The sequence below is a fragment of the Mobula birostris genome, chromosome 1 (assembly GCF_030028105.1).
Source record: "Mobula birostris isolate sMobBir1 chromosome 1, sMobBir1.hap1, whole genome shotgun sequence".
In the NCBI taxonomy this organism is placed as follows: Eukaryota; Metazoa; Chordata; class Chondrichthyes; order Myliobatiformes; family Myliobatidae; genus Mobula; species Mobula birostris.
This window is the reverse complement of record NC_092370.1, coordinates 84,574,076-84,591,221: the sequence shown is the minus strand read 5'-3', so window position 1 is coordinate 84,591,221 and position 17,146 is coordinate 84,574,076. Positions and strand designations below refer to the sequence as shown.

The 17,146-nt window shown below is 45.0% G+C and overlaps 1 protein-coding gene across 2 annotated transcripts in view; it reads left to right on the top strand.

The window, feature by feature from the left end:
* The window catches only part of cdh7a (cadherin 7a), a 227,043-nt gene that overhangs the window by 128,307 nt on the left and 81,590 nt on the right, over positions 1-17,146 (top strand). For both annotated transcript variants that reach the window (XM_072258284.1, XM_072258275.1), the window contains exon 5: positions 1,283-1,450. In XM_072258284.1, coding sequence (XP_072114385.1) covers positions 1,283-1,450 — 168 coding nt within the window. The remainder of the gene's footprint in view (positions 1-1,282; positions 1,451-17,146) is intronic.

Genomic DNA, 17,146 nt, shown 5'->3' with positions numbered 1-17,146 from the left:
CTTCCTCCACTATCAACTCTGCTCTTAAACGCATCTCCCCCGTTTCATGTACATCTGCTCTCACTCCATCCTCCCGCCACCCCACTAGGAATAGGGTTCCCCTGGTCCTCACCTACCACCCACCAGCCTCCGGGTCCAACATATTATTCTCCGTAACTTCCGCCACCTCCAACGGGATCTCACCACTAAGCACATCTTTCCCTTCCCCCCCCCTGCATTCCGCAGAGATCGCTCCCTACGCAACTCCCTTGTCCATTCGTTCCCCCCATCCCTCCCCACTGATCTCCCTCCTGGCACTTATCAATGTAAGCTGAACAAGTGCTACACATGCCCTTACACTTCCTCCCTTACCACCACTCAGGGCCCCAAACAGTCCTTCCAGGTGAGGCAACACTTCACCTGTGAGTCGACTGGGGTGATATACTGCGTCCGGTGCTCCCAATGTGGCCTTTTATATATTGGCGAGACCCGACGCAGACTGGGAGACCGCTTTGCTGAACATCTACGCTCTGTCCGCCAGAGAAAGCAGGATCTCCCAGTGGCCACACATTTTAATTCCACATCCCATTCCCATTCTGACATGTCTATCCACGGCCTCCTCTACTGTAAAGATGAAGCCACACTCAGGTTGGAGGAACAACATCTTATATTCCGTCTGGGTAGCCTCCAACCTGATGGCATGAACATCGACTTCTCTAACTTCCGCTAAGGCCCCACCTCCCCCTCGTACCCCATCTGTTACTTATTTTTATGCACACATTCTTTCTCTCACTCTCCTTTTTCTCCCTCTGTCCCTCTGATTATACCTCTTGCCCATCCTCTGGGTCCCCCGCCCCCCCCCTTGTCTTTCTTCCCGGACCTCCTGTCCCATGATCCTCTCGTATCCCCTTTTGCCTATCACCTGTCCAGCTCTTGGCTCTATCCCTCCCCCTCCTGTCTTCTCCTGTCATTTTGGATCTCCCCCTCCCCCTCCAACTTTCAAATCCCTTACTCACTCTTCCTTCAGTTAGTCCTGACGAAGGGTCTCGGCCTGAAACGTCGACTGCACCTCTTCCTACAGATGCTGCCTGGCCTGCTGCGTGCACCAGCAACTTTGATGTGTGTTGCTTGAATTTCCAGCATCTGCAGAATTCCTGTTGTTTGCAGTAAAATTTGGGTTTTTTTTTTGAATGTGATTGTGTATAGTTTCCCCCCAGAGAGAACCAACACACACTGAAATTAATGCCAGTTTGTTTGAGACATATGGAGAACTATCATTGATCTTTCTGGCTCTGTCTTTCAGGAATCATCAGAACAGCTCTCCCCAACATGGACAGAGAGGCCAAGGATCGCTATCTGCTGGTTATCCAGGCGAAAGATATGGTTGGACAGATGGGAGGCTTGTCCGGAACAACATCAATCACTGTTACTCTCAGTGATGTCAATGACAACCCACCACGCTTCTCTCGTAGTAAGCAAACATCTAGCCCTTTACAGATGATTACTCACCCAGAACCGCATCATGATATTTTACTTGGTTGGTCAGTGAAGGCAAAATTTCTTTCATATTTTAATTATTAACCATTAATATGTTGCAGTGGAGGTTATGCTCAGATTAACTTTTCTAATGTGTAATTCATCTGAAATTTGCAAAAACTAGCTTAAAAATTTTAAACAAAGTTTGTATTGAGCTGTTGCACCAATGATGGGATAAGGTCTACGCATTAAACCTGTGTGAGAGTGCTGGCCACAATGGGAAGAGATCTATTTCTGTACCAACACACAAAGGAATGATGGAAGTCAGAGAATTAGGCAGCATCTATGGAGGGAAATGGACAGCCAGTTCAGGAGCCTGGTGTTTGTAGGGTATTAACTGCTCCTGAACCTGGTGGTGTGGGAGCTAAAGCTTCTGGATCACCCACCTGATGGTAGTGGAGAGAAGAGAGCATGGCCTGGATGTTGGAAGTCTTTGATAATGGATGCTTCTTTCTTGTGGAGGCGCTCCAAGTACATGTGTTCAATGGTGGGGAGGACTTTGCCTGTCTCCGGTCTCACCACTTACCATACCCTCTTTATTCTGGCCACCTCCTCTCTCCACGCTCAGCCCCGAAGTAGGGATTCAATGGGAAATGTCAACATTCCTTTCCTCCCACAGTTGCTGCATGACTCACTGAATTCTTTCAGCAAATGTTGCTCCATTTTATGGCTCGAGGGGCTATACGGTCAACTCCTTCTCCTCATTCTTTTATGTAGAGATTGTGATTGTGGAAGGTGATGACGTTTTGGTGAATGTGTTCAATAGATCCTCTGTTTGTAATTATTCCTATTGCTAAGTAACCAATAGGAATAATTGTGTTCAGTTTTTATGAGTTAATCAGATTTACTGCTCAGCCAGGTTTAACAAATAGCATCTTACAGTGTGCATGAGATTACATTGCCCCATAGCTGTTGAAAGACAATCACCTTTTCCACATTCTAACCTACTGCATATCCGGGCTTCACTGAAGCTAGTAGGTCAGGAGCCAGCTCATTCAGTGGTGAATATTATTTATATTATTTCATTACAATGCAACACTCCTATACTCCTGGGCTGGAGTGTCAGCCTGGGTTTTTGTGTTTAAATCTTCAGAGTGGGATTTTAAACCAACATGCGAACTGGTGAATGTAACCAATTGACACCGGTAGCAGGAATTCCTCACAGACATTGACCACGAGTAAGATAAGAAATAGTTCTGCAAATGCTGCAGATTTGCACAACATAAGATAACGCTAAGATTTTCTATATTAATAATTGGATTGCATATCTCCTTGATATGCCTTATGCCAACTTTATGGCTGTAAGAATATTACTTTTTAATTTAACAGATGATGATGAGCACTTAAGCTGCTCCAAACATCTAATCAAAATACGTAGAATGTGAGTTGAGAACAATATTGCACAGGTGAAGCAAATCGGTCCTTAACAACTGAAGATGATTAAAGACGGTGTTAGAAGAAAAGATGGAGGAGGGAAGTTGTGGAATACTATCCTTAGCTTTGATGGGAGGTTGGATAAACTTAGCTTGCTTTCTTTGGAGCATTGGAGGCTAAGGGTAGATAAATCTCATAGAAGATTATAAGTTTATCAGAAATATAATGAGAAAGATAGAAAGGCAGAGACTTTTCTCTGGGGTAGAAATGTTAGATACTAGATGACCTTGCCTTAAGGTGAGAGGTGGAAAATTTAAAGATGTGCGGGGTAAGGTTTTTTTGATATAGAGAGTGGTGAGTAGCTGGAATGCACTGTCAGGGATAATGGTGAAAGCAGACATGATAGTGGTGTTTAAGAGGCTTTTAGACAGATACATGAAAATGCAGGGATATGGACCCTGTGCAGGCAGATAGGTTTCATTTCATTTGGTTTCACCGTCAGCACAGACATGGTGAGCCATTTCTATGCCATACAGTTCTAGTTTCCATATTTTATGTTCTAACCCAGCCAAAGAAGAAAACATTGGAAACACTCAACTGGCCAGGTGGCATCAGTGGAGAGAGAAAAACGTAGTAAGTCGTTCAGATCAAAAATTATAAGAAGCTAAAGCTTTAATGCAGACACAGAGGTAAAAGTGGAGGAATTCAGAATCACCAGTTCAGAATACAGGATTAACAATTTAAGACAAATTACAAGTGACATCTTCCTGCTACATTGTAGTTTTTCCATTTCATTTGTCGCTCAGATTGGCCCACTAATGATGCTATAGCGTCTACTCTCACTCTTTTCTGTCCCCGCATATACAATGGTGCCTCATCTGCCAGGATGTTGTTTATTAACTTCTGCTTGGCATTTAATTTGATCATCTCCTAGGAGCTGGTGGGCAAACTGTTCTCATTGTGTCTCAGCACCTTTCTCTGTAACTGGATCTCAGGCTACTTGACAGAAAAACCACAGTCAGTCCGTGCTGGCAACAACATCTCTAGCTCCATCACTCTGAGCATGTGCCCCAAGGGCTGCGTGCTCTGCCTGCTGTGCTGCTGTTCGCATTGTTGACACATCACTGGACAGCTAGATTCAGTTCAAATTCAATGATGACACACAATGGTTGGCCTAATCAACAACGACAATGAGATAGCAGACAGAGAGGAGATAGAGTGGTTGTTAGAATGATGCGAACACAACTTAAGTCTCAACATGGACAAGAGGAAAGAGGTGATTGTGGACTTTAGAAAGGTGTAGGCTGACCCCTCCTCACTGCACTCACACAGCTCGTACATGGAGAGAGCTAGGAACACTAAGTTTCTGAGAGTGTACATAGTGGACAATCTCACCTGGTCCCTCAACACCACCTATGTGGTCAGGAAAGCACAGCTCATCTTTTGCCCTTCAGAAAATTGGAGTGAGCAAAGCTCCCTCACCCCCATTCTAACTGATTTTTCCAGGAGCATCATTGAAAGAGTTCTGACTAGATGCATCACTGGTACAGGAATTGTAAGGCACTTGACCATTGCTGGACTGCTGGATGATTATCCAAGATATTTACCAGCAGCACTGTGTATCCAGGGTCCTTAACATTTTCAATAGTCCTCCCATCAGTACAACAATCTTTCTGACCCCCTACCTTTAGAAGGAGGTACAATAGCATTAGGATAAAGACTGTTAGGATGGAAAACAGCTTCATCCCCCAGGATATGAGACTACAGGACTCCCTGTCACCACCCAGGTCTCACCAGATACAAAGCACCATTAGTAGTATACTACATCAAAGTTGCTGGTGAATGCAACAGGCCAGGCAGTATCTCTAGGAAGAGGTACAGTCGATGTTTTGGGCTGAGACCCTTCATCAGGACTAACTGAAGGAAGAGCTGTAAGAGATTTGAAAGTGGGAGGGGGAGGGGGAGGGGGAGATCCAAAATGATAGGAAAAGACAGGAGGGGGAGGGATGGAGCCAAGAGCTGGACAGGTGATTGGCAAAAGGGATATGAGAGGATCATGGGACAGGAGGCCCAGGGAGAAAGAAAGGGGTATAGTCAGAGGGACAGAGGGAGAAAAAGGAGAGTGAGAGAAAGAATGTGTGTATATAAATAAATAACGGATGGGGTACGAGGGGGAGGTGGGGCATTAGCAGTTGTTAGTGAAGTCAATGTTCATGCCATCAGGTTGGAGGCTACCCAGACGGAATATAATGTGCTGTTCCTCCAACCTGAGTGTGGCTGCATCTTTACAGTAGAGGAGGCCGTGGATAGACCTATCAGAATGGGAATGGGATGTGGAATTAAAATGTGTGGCCACCGGGAGATCCTGCTTTCTCTGGTGGACAGAGCGTTGGTGTTCAGCAAAGCGGTCTCCCAGCCTGCGTCGGATCTCGCCAATATATAGAAGGCCACATTGGGAGCACCGGACGCAGTATATCACCCCAGCCGACTTACAGGTGAAGTGTCGCCTCACCTGGAAGGACTGTCTGGGGCCCTGAATGGTGGTAAGGGAGGAAGTGTAAGGGCATGTGTAGCACTTGTTCCACTTACACGGATAAGTGCCAGGAGGAAGATCAGTAGGGATGGATGGGGGGGACGAATGGACAAGAGAGTCGCGTAGGGAGCGATCCCTGCGGAAAGCGGGGGGGGGAGAGGGAAAGATGTGCTTAGTGGTGGGATCCCGTTGGAGGTGGCGGAAGTTACGGAGAATAATATGTTGGACCCGGAGGCTGGTGGGGTGGTAGGTGAGGACCAGGGGAACCCTATTCCTGGTGGGGTGATGGGAGGATGGAGTGAGGGGAGGATGGAGTGAGAGCAAGATGTGCGTGAAATGGGGGAGATGCGTTTGAGAGCAGAGTTGATGGTGGAGGAAGGGAAGCCCCTTTCTTTAAAAAAGGAAGACATCTCCCTCGTCCTGGAATGAAAAGCCTCATCCTGAGAGCAGATGCGGCAGAGATGGAGGAATTGGAGAAGGGGATGGCATTTTTGCAAGAGACAGGGTGAGAAGAGGAATAGTCCAGATAGCTGTGAGAGTCAGTAGGCTTATAGTAGACAAAAGTAGATAAGCTGTCTCCAGAGACAGCGACAGAAAGATCTAGAAAGGGGAGGAAGGTGTCGGAAATGGACCAGGTAAACTTGAGGGCAGGGTGAAAGTTGGAGGCAAAGTTAATGAAGTCAACGAATTCTGCATGCGTGCAGGAAGCAGCGCAAATGCAGTCGTCGATGTAGCGAAGGAAAAGTGGGGGACAGATACCAGAATAGGCACGGAACATAGATTGTTCAACAAAGCCACCAGAATAGGCACGGAACATAGATTGTTCCACAAAGCCACCATCTGTCCCCCACTTTTCCTTCGCTGCATCGACGACTGCATTTGCGCTGCTTCCTGCACGCATGCAGAACTCGTTGACTTTATTAACTTTGCCTCCAACTTTCACCCTGCCCTCAAGTTTACCTGGTCCATTTCCGACACCTCCCTCTCCTTTCTAGATCTTTCTGTCTCTGTCTCTGGAGACAGCTTATCCACTGATGTCTACTATAAGCCTACTGACTCTCACAGCTATCTGGACTATTCCTCTTCTCACCCTGTCTCTTGCAAAAATGCCATCCCCTTCTCCAATTCCTCCGTCTCTGCCGCATCTGCTCTCAGGATGAGCCTTTTCATTCTAGGACGAGGGAGATGTCTTCCTTTTTTAAAGAAAGGGGCTTCCCTTCCTCCTCTATCAACTCTGCTCTTAAACGGATCTCCCCCATTTCATGTACATCTGCTCTCACTCCATTCTCCCGCCACCCCACTAGGAATAGGGTTCCTCTGGTCCTCACCTACCACCCCACCAGCCTCCGGGTCCAACATATTATTCTCCGTATCTTCCGCCACTTCCAACGGGATCCCACCACTAAGCACATCTTTCCCTCCCCCCCCTCTCTGCATTCCGCAGGGATGGCTCCCTACGCAACTCCCTTGTCCATTCATCCCCCCCATCCCTCCCCACTGATCTCCCTCCTGGCACTTATCCGTGTAAGCGGAACAAGTGCTACACATGCCCTTACACTTCCTCCCTTACCACCATTCAGGGCCCCAAACAGTCCTTCCAGGTGAGGCAACACTTCACCTGTGAGTCGGCTGGGGTGATATACTGCGTCCAGTGCTCCCGATGTGGCCTTTTATATATTGGCGAGATCCGACACAGACTGGGAGACTGCTTTGCTGAACATCTACGCTCTGTCCGCCAGAGAAAGCAGGATCTCCCAGTGGCCACACATTTTAATTCCACATCCCATTCCCATTCTGACATGTCTATCCACGGCCTCCTCTACTGTAAAGATGAAGCCACACTCAGGTTTGAGGAACAACACCTTATATTCCGCCTGGGTAGCCTCCAACCTGATGGCATGAACATCGACTTCTCTAACTTCCGCTAATGCCCCACCTCACCCTCGTACCCCATCTGTTACTTATTTTTATACACACATTCTTTCTCTCACTCTCCTTTTTCTCCCTCTGTCCCTCTGAATATACCTCTTGCCCATGCTCTGGGTCCCCCGCCCCCCCCTTGTCTTTCTTCCCGGACCTCCTGTCCCATGATCCTCTCGTATCCCTTTTGCCTATCACCTGTCCAGCTCTTGGCTCTATCCCTCCCCCTCCTGTCTTCTCCTGTCATTTTGGATCTCCCCCTCCCCCTCCAACTTTCAAATCCCTTACTCACTCTTCCTTCAGCTAGTCCTGACGAAGGGTCTCGGCCTGAAACGTCGACTGCACCTCTTGCTAGAGATGCTGCCTGGCCTGCTGCATTCACCAGCAACTTTTATGTGTGTTGCATGCACAGTACAGACTAGTCTGTTTGCCAGTGCATGGTCCATATCCCTCAAAAATATTTCTTATCTATGTACCTGTCCAACTGTCTTTTGGAAGTTGTTATTGTACATTCCTCAATTACTTACTCTGGCAGCTGATTCCACATGGAAGTACAGGAGGTACCAAATAAAATGGCTTCTGAGTGTATGCTGAATATATTCTGCTGCTGTAGCCTATCCACTTCAAGTTTTGATTTATTGTGCGTTCAGAATTGCTATTCTGCCCACTATTGTAATGAATGGTTATTTGAGTTACTGTCACTTTCCTGTCAGCTTGAATCTGTCTGCCATTCTTCTCTGACATCTTTCATTAACAAGGCATTTTTGCCTTCAGAACTGCCACTTAGTGGATTTTTTTTTTTTGTTTTTTGCACCATTCTCTGTAAATTCTAGAGACCGTTGAGTGTGAAAATCCCCGGAGATCAGGAGTTTCTGAGATAATCAAACCACCCCATCTGGCACCAATAATTATTCCACGGTCAAGGTCACTTAGATCAAATTTCTTCCCCATTTTGATGTTTGGTCTGAACAACCAACTCTTGACCCATGTCTGCATGGTTTTATGCATTGAGTTGCTGCCGCACGATTGGCTAATTAGATATTTGCATTAGTGAGCAGGTGTAAAGGTCTACCCTATAAAGTGGTCACTGAGCGTAGACGCCACCCTTTGTGTTAAAAATGTTGTTCCTCAATCTTTCCCCACTCACCTTAAACCTATACTCTCTAGTTTGTTTCATATATATACAGTCTCATACTGCTCTGCAAGTCTGGAGAAAGAGTTACTAGTTACACAATGTAATGCTACTTTGGTGCATATGTAAACACTTTCAACAGAAATCCTGAACATTCATGAATAAATAAATAATAATTGGAAATGATTGAACTCAACTTTTTACAAGGAGAGTTATTTGGATTTGGTGTACTGAAGATTTAGAATCAGGTTTAATATCACTGACATATGACATGAAATTTGTTGACTTTGTGGCAGTAGTTTGATGTAATACATAATAATATATAAAAATATAAATGTCAATCAGTTACAGTAAGTATATATGTCTATTAAATAGGTAAGTTAAAAATAACTCAAAACAGAAATAATAAAAAAGTGAGGTGGTGTTCATGGGTTCAATGTCCATTTAGTAATCAGATGGCAGAGGGGATGAAGCTGTTCCTGAATCGCTGAGTGTGTGCCTTCTGGCTTTGGTACCTCCTTCCTGATGGTAACAGTGAGAAAAGGGCATGTCCTGGGTGATGCGGGTCCTTAATAATAGACGTTGCCTTTCTGAGGCACCACGCCTTGAAGATGTCTTGGATACTATGCAGACTATTACCCATGATGGAGCTGACCAATTTTCCATCATTCTGTGGCTTCTTTCAATCCTGTGCAGTAGCACCGCACTGCCTCCACCCCCCGAATACCAGACAGTGATGCAGCCTGTCAGAATGCTCTCCACGGTACATCTATAGAAGTTTTGGAGTGTTTTAGATGACAAACTAAATCTCCTCAAACTCATGAAATATAACCACTATATAATATAAACTGCTGCTACTAGTACACACGTATTTCTTTGAGATTCTGTTGTCCATACTTGTACTGATTTCACGTGCAGGTCTTCCAGCCACCCATAGACCTCTCCTGAGATGGTCAATTTTGGAATTGCTGATGAGTCTTTGCTGAAGATAATAATCTTCGGTGATCAAAAGAAGGGAGATCACTTGCCTTTCTACTTGCCCATCTGTAGGAAGATTATTACTAAGCAGAACATATTCTCAGGGATATTACCTCCAACCCAGCACACCTGCTTTCTACAGGGATTGCTGCCTCTGTAATCTCTTGTCCATTCATCCCTCCTCCCCTCTAATCTCCCTCCTGGCACTTATCTTTGCAAGCGGCCAATATGCTACTGCAGCCCATTCCCCTCCTCCCTCACCTCCATTCAGGACCCCAAACAGTCCTTCCAGGTGAATCTGCTGGGACTGTCTATTGTGTCCAGTGCTCCAGATGCGGCCGGCCACCTCTATACTGTTGCCACTTTTTGTAAGCTGAGTGACTGCTTCATTGAGCACCTCTGTTCCATCCGCCAAAAATGGAACTTCCCAGTAACCAAATATTTTAATTCTGGTTACCATCCCCTTTTCAACATATCGGTCCATGGCCACTTCTTGTGCCACGATGAGGCTGCCCTCAGGGCAGAGGAACAACTCCTTATATTCCTTCTGGGGAGACTTCAAATGATGCCATGAATATCAATTTCTGCTTCCAGTTAAAAAAAATCCTCCCTTCTTATATTCCCCACTCTTGCCTCTTCTCACCTCCCTATCACCTCCCCCCTTGTGCCACTCCTCCTTCCCTTTCTCCTATGGTCCACTCTCCTCTCCTATTAGATTCCTTCCTCTCCAGTCCTTGCCCTTTCCCTCCCACCTGGCTTCATCTATCACCTTCTAGTTATCCTCTTTACCTTCCCTCCAGCTTTTAATTCTGGCTGTTATCCCCTTTCTTTTCAGTCGTAAAGAAGGTTCTAGGCCCGAAGCATTGACTGTTTGTTTATTTCCATGGATGCTGCCTGATTTGTTGAGCTCCTCCAGCATTTTGTGTGTGTTGCTTTGGATTTCCAGCATCTGCAGAATTATGCATGTTTATTCACAAAGATATTACTGAGGAGCATATAAATTCATGATGGGCATTGAAAAAGTAAACTGTAACAGATTCTTCCAGTGTTGGGGAGCCTAAATCTGGAGACCATAGGTTTAAGGAGCAAGCGGAAAGATTTAAAGGGGGCCTGAGAGGCAAATTTTTCACACTAGAGTGTTGGCATATGGAACAAGAAATTCTAGAGATGGGAACAATTACAATGAAAAATAATTTAAATAGGTTAATGGATAACAAATGCTTTGAGGGGCATGGGCCAAGTGCAGGGGAATGGGATTAGCTCAGAGTCTGTTTGGATAGGTGGGGTTGAGGAGTCTGCTTCTACGCTGTATAACTGTGACTGAATTTGGAATTTGTAAAATCGAAAACTAGCAAGAGAAGCTACTAAACCATCAGGTTGTTGTCCAACCCCAACTGCTTAATGTTCTGCAGGGAAGGGAATTTGCCCTCTATGCCTGACTTTGACTCCAGATTCACCAAATGATTTGACGCCATCACCTCAGTCAGGGGTCACTGGGGATGGACAGTAATTCTACCATTTCCAGTGACATCCTAATCCTGTAAAACAATAAGCAAAACAGCAGCAGGCCCAATCATAAAGTCATATATTACAGCAACTGGCCCTTCATCCTACCATGTCTAAGCTGACCACAAACCACCCATCGGCATTAACCATTCAACCCAAAGAGATTTCTCCTGTTCCATATGCCTCAGGGAGTTTGAACGTTAACTGCTCCCCAACTCGCAAACTGAAGTTTCATTAACCATCTTCAAACGCAATGTTTCAACTAAAAAGATCCATCCAGTGGGACGTCTGCACCAAGCATTTTCACATTGGTAATAATGGACAAGGTGGATTTCAAACAACTGATTATATACCTTGAAGCTTTGATTTGCCTTCAGGCAAGTACATTTACTGTTCCTTTGGGATTACCCTCAGAAAAGCAATTGACTAGACTGGCCTTCACCTTCCTGGAGTTTAAAAGAAAGAGAGGTATTGCCATTGAAACATTTTGAATTCCAAGAGGGATTAATCGGCTGGGTAGTCTAGGCCAGAACGTGAGAGATAATTTTTTAGAGTAAGGAGCGGATATTTAGGTCTGAAATGAAGAGAAGCGGAACATAGAAGAGTACAGCACAGGAACAGTACTGCACAGAATGTACTACGAGGGTGTTAGTGTTGGTGGTGACAAATATGCTAGAGACATAAGACCATGAGACCAAAGGACATGGGAGCAGAATTAGGTCATTCAGCCCAGTGAGTCTGTTGCACCACATCATCATGGCTGATGATAGATCCCACTGAACTCCATAGATCTGCCTTCTCGCCATATCCTTTGATGCCCTGATTAATCAGGAAACTATCAACTTTCACTTTGAATATAACCACAGACTTGGCCTCCACCGCAGTCTGTGGCAGAGTATTCCACAGATTCACAACTCTCTGGCTAAAACAATTCCTCCTTACCTCTGTTCCAAAAGGTCACCCCTTTCTTCTGAGGCTGTGCCCTCTAGCTCTGGATACCCCCACCATAGGAAACATCCTCTCCACATCCACTTTATCTAGTCCTTTCCAACATTCGGTAGGTTTCAATGAGACCTCCTCCCCGCCACATTCTTCTAAGTTCCAGTCAATGCAGGCCCAAAGCTGCTTAATGCTTCTCATATATTAACCCCTTCATTCCTGGAATCATCCTTGTGAACCTCCTCTAGACCCTCTCCAATGACAACACATCCTTTCTGAAATATAGGACCCAAAACTGTTGACAATACTTCAAGTGTGGCCTGACCATAGGGGTTCCTGGAAAGGCACATGAATATCAGAAGATGGACAGGTATAGACATTGTTTAGGCATAACAGATTATATTAGTTTTTAGGTTTAATTACTGGTTAAATTAATTCAACACAACATAGTGGATACTTTGACACAAGACGTCTGCGCCACGCAGGATGCTAAATTAATCTAAATCTTCTGATACATGATCCAGATCCCTTTCTTCTCTGCTGTCTAAAAACCTTTTAAACACCGCTATCATACCTGACTCCATCACCACCCCTGCAGCCTGAGCAAAGGCACCCACCACTTATAATATAATTGTTTTACCCCCTCACCTGAAATGCATCTCCCTTAATATTTGACTTTTCCACGCTGGGAAAAAGATTCTGACTGTCTACCCTATCTCTGCCTCTCATCACTTTATGAACTTCTGTCAGGTCTTCCCCTTAGCCTTTCCCACGTTATTCCAACCTTCTCTGATAGATCTTAAACTCCTTATAGCTTATACATCTCTTAGCTTTCTCTTCAGTATGAAGTAAAAGGATGCTATTTAATCCATCTAGTCCATGCTGGCTCTCAAAGCATTCTCCACTTTCCCGTTCCTTCACATAAATCCCTGTAACCTATTGTCAGTCACATGCCCATCAACACTAGAGGTAACTCATATGCGGAGGGGAGGGAAGAGTGAATGTGGTAGCGGTGACTGGAAGGTAATAAGCAGGGACACAAAGTCCTACAAGTGTTGGAATGTGATAAGGATGGAAGGTGAAACACACAAAATGCTGGAGGATTTCAGCAGGTCATGCAGCATCTATGGAAATGAATACAGTCGACATTTCAGGCCGAGATGTCAACTGTCCATTCATTTCCATAGATGCTGCCTGACCTGTTGAATTCCTTCAGTATTGTGTGTGTTTTGCCTTGGATTTCTAGCATCTGCAGAATTTGTCATGTTAGTAAAGTAGATGATAATAGAACTATTAGAGATTTCAGATTGCTGTCATATACACCAGGGTGCAATGAAATTCCTTGCTCACATAAAACTCACCAAGTTGAATACAGGATAATAATAAAAACAGCAATGAGCACAACATAGAATTATAGAGTGAGCGTGGTGCAATCTGAAGTGGACCAAAAAGAAACTATGAAGTGACAGTAATGGAACAAGAGAGTGAGGTAAATTTAAGAGTCTAGGAATATTGCATCACCTCTGGAAAGGTTTATCAAAGAGATGATTGATAGCAGTGGGGAAGAAGCTGTTTTGAGTCTGATCATCTCCTGTATCTTCTCCCAAAAGGTAGAAGAGAGAAAAGGGAATGGTCGGGGAGGCAGGTATCCTTGATGATACAGTTAGCTTTCCTGAAGCAATGCACTGTGTAGATGGACTGGATGGAAGGAAGTGATGAGCCTGTAATGGACTGGGAGATGTTCACTACTCTTAGCAAGTTCTGTCAGTCCAGAGCAAAGCTGTTGCCATACCAGTCTGAAATGCAACCCATCTGTAGAAGTTCAAGAGAGTCTCCCAGGACAGGCCCAAATTTCCCAGGTGTCCATGATTTTCATTCTTGATCCCTGCATTAGTGTGTTGGGCAGACAAAGTGCAAGTGGAAGCAACTGAGGCAGGGGATACAGAGGGTGGGTAGCATGAAAATGTTGAGGGGGAGGATCAGCCATTTTTGATCTCAGACATTGAAAGGTCTTCTCCCTCCCCCACAGATGCTGATTGATCCCCTGCGTTCCTCCAGCAGACTACTGTTTGGAGAAAGCAAGTTGGTCAAGTCGGCTGAGTGTGAGTCATAGTCATGGTCATAGTCATACTTTATTGATTCCGGGGGAAATTGGTTTTCGTTACAGTTGCACCATAAATAATAAATAGTAATAGAACCATAAATAGTTACATAGTAATATGTAAATTATGCCAGTAAATTATGAAATAAGTCCAGGACCAGCCTATTGGCTCAGGGTGTCTGACCCTCCAAGGGAGGAGTTGTAAAGTTTGATGGCCACAGGCAGGAATGACTTCCTATGACGCTCTGTGCTGCATCTCGGTGGAATGAGTCTCTGGCTGAATGTACTCCTGTGCCCACCCAGTACATTATGTAGTGGATGGGAGACTTTGACCAAGATGGCATGCAACTTAGACAGCATCCTCTTTTCAGACACCACCGTGAGAGAGTCCAGTTCCATCCCTACAACGTCACTGGCCTTACAAATGAGTTTGTTGATTCTGTTGGTGTCTGCTACCCTCAGCCTGCTGCCCCAGCACACAACAGCAAACAGTGTATGTGGAGGTGTGCACATTGAATCAGCCGTGCCTGCAATGCACAGATTATGGAATTAATAGCTTGGCTGAGAGCTGTAGACCACTCCAAATCCACGAACAGTCTGGTTTAGTAACTGGGTCGAGGTTTGTTGGGATGAGGGCTTGTTTAAAAAGTGGAATCGTTTGTCACTTTGAAAACAGGCTGTTCCGAAATTTATGTTGATTTGGCTCCTTAAAGAGGAACTTTATAAAACTCACAATGGAAGTACTTGCTCTCAACAAAAGCCTGTGTCATGAATATGGAAATGGAAAGACATTTTTTGGGATTTATTACCTTTCAACAGACAATTGAAAAAAGACAATCCTAACCTGCATTTGTTTATGACCTTTATTAAGATAAAATGTGCCAATGCACTTCTGAACAACATAGAATTTAGAACAGTATAGCACAGAAACTGGCCCTTCAGACCACAATGTTGTGTTGACCTAATTAAATGGGTAATTAACTGCCTAGTTAAACTAATCCCATCTGCCTACACAATGTCCATATTCCTGCATTCCTGCATATTCACATACCCATCTAGGAGCTTCTTTAACACCTCTGTCATCGTTACTTGCTCCACCTCCCCGGCAGAATATTCCAGGCACCCACCACTCTGCGAAACAAAAATGCCAACAACTCTCCTTTGCCATTCCCCTCTCTCACTTTAATTGCATTCCTTCTAGTAGTAGATATTACAACCTTGGGGAAAAGATATCGGTATGGAAAGCTGAGAGGAAGGTGTGTAGCATGAGCTACCAGGCAATAGGTAGATCCAGGTGAGAAGGGGTGATTGGCAATTAGGGGAGGGGAGAATAGACTTTACATGTCAAAATCATATCTATTCCACCATTACCCTGTTCCAGGCACCTCTGCAAAAACCTTGCCCTGATCAAAAGGACATCTTGATCAGCATGAAGGAATGAGCTGAAGGCTGTTTCCCTATGTTCTATAATTCTTTAAGTCTCTATGACAATCCATAAACCTCTTACAGTTTATGAGCTACTCAATAAAATTAGTATGGAGTTTGCAAGACTGTTTTAGCAACCGAGCATCAAACACGTAGATCCATGGGGGCACATGCTTTCTGGATAATTTAATGTTCATGCCATTCTGAGACCCACAACCCTATCTTCATTTGGATGGATTGGTAGTGGTTATATTAATCAAAAGGTCTCCTCCCTGTGAAGTAACACAAATGAATGTATTATTATTCTGATTTATATGTACAGCACGTCTCTACACATACATATACAAGCATCTGCAGAATGGAAGGCTAATGGTAGTAGAAACTTGGCTTGCATTCCATCACATATGGATATAATATATGACATAGGTTGGAACTAAAATGAGTCCTGGCTTCTGATCATTATCAAGCTCTGCTGATACAAACCAAAATTAGCAAAAGTGTAGAAAAAGTTAATGGTTTATGGCATAATCTCAGAGCTTGTTCAGGCAATTCCTCTCAGTGATTGCAAGCAGCCATTTTTTTGAACTTCATTCCTTTCTGGTAAATCCTGCAATTTTTGTTATCCTTACTCAATTTTTCTCAAAATGTGGGTTTAAAAACTACTGTGGAGCAGAGTTATTCTAATTGCCTTGTTCTGAATATGCTGTCACATTTTCAGCTGGGCAGATAACGACACCATATTTCCTTCTCACCCTGCCTCTTGCAAAAACGCCATCCCCTTCTCACAATTCCTCCGTCTCCGCTGCATCTGCTCTCAGGATGAGGCTTTTCATTCTAGGACAAGGGAGATGTCTTCCTTTTTTAAAGAAAGGGGCTTCCCTTCCTCCACTATCAACTCTGCTCTTAAATGCATCTCCCCCATTTCACATACATCTGCTCTCACTCCATCCTCCCACCACCCCACTAGGAATAGGGTTCCCCTGGTCCTCACCTACCACCCCACCAGCCTCCGGGTCCAACATATTATTCTCCGTTATTTCTGCCACCTCCAACGGGATCCCACTACTAAGCACATCTTTCCCTCCCCCCCTCTCTGCATTCCGCAGGGATCGCTCCCTACACAACTCCCTTGTCCATTCGTCCCCCCCCATCCCTCCCCACTGATCTCCCTCCTGGCACTTATCCGTGTAAGCGGAACAAGTGCTACACATGCCCTTACACTTCCTCCCTTACCACCATTCAGGGCCCCAAACAGTCCTTCCAGGTGAGGCAACACTTCACCTGTGAGTCGACTGGGGTGATATACTGCGTCCGGTGCTCCCAATGTGGCCTGCTATATATTGGCGAGACCCGACACAGACTGGGAGACTGCTTTGCTGAACATCTACGCTCTGTCCGCCAGAGCAAGCAGGATCTCCCAGTGGCCACACATTTTAATTCCACATCCCATTCCCATTCTGACATGTCTATCCACGGCCTCCTCTACTGTAAAGATGAAACCACAGTCAGGTTGGATGAACAACACCTTATATTCCGTCTGGGTAGCCTCCAACCTGATGGCATGAACATCAACTTCTCTAACTTCCGCTAATGCCCCACCTCCCCCTCGTACCCCATCTGTTACTTATTTTTATGCACACATTCTTTCTCTCACTCTCCTTTTTCTCCCTCTGTCCCTCTGAATATACATCTTGCCCATCCTCTGGGCCCCCCCCCCTTGTCC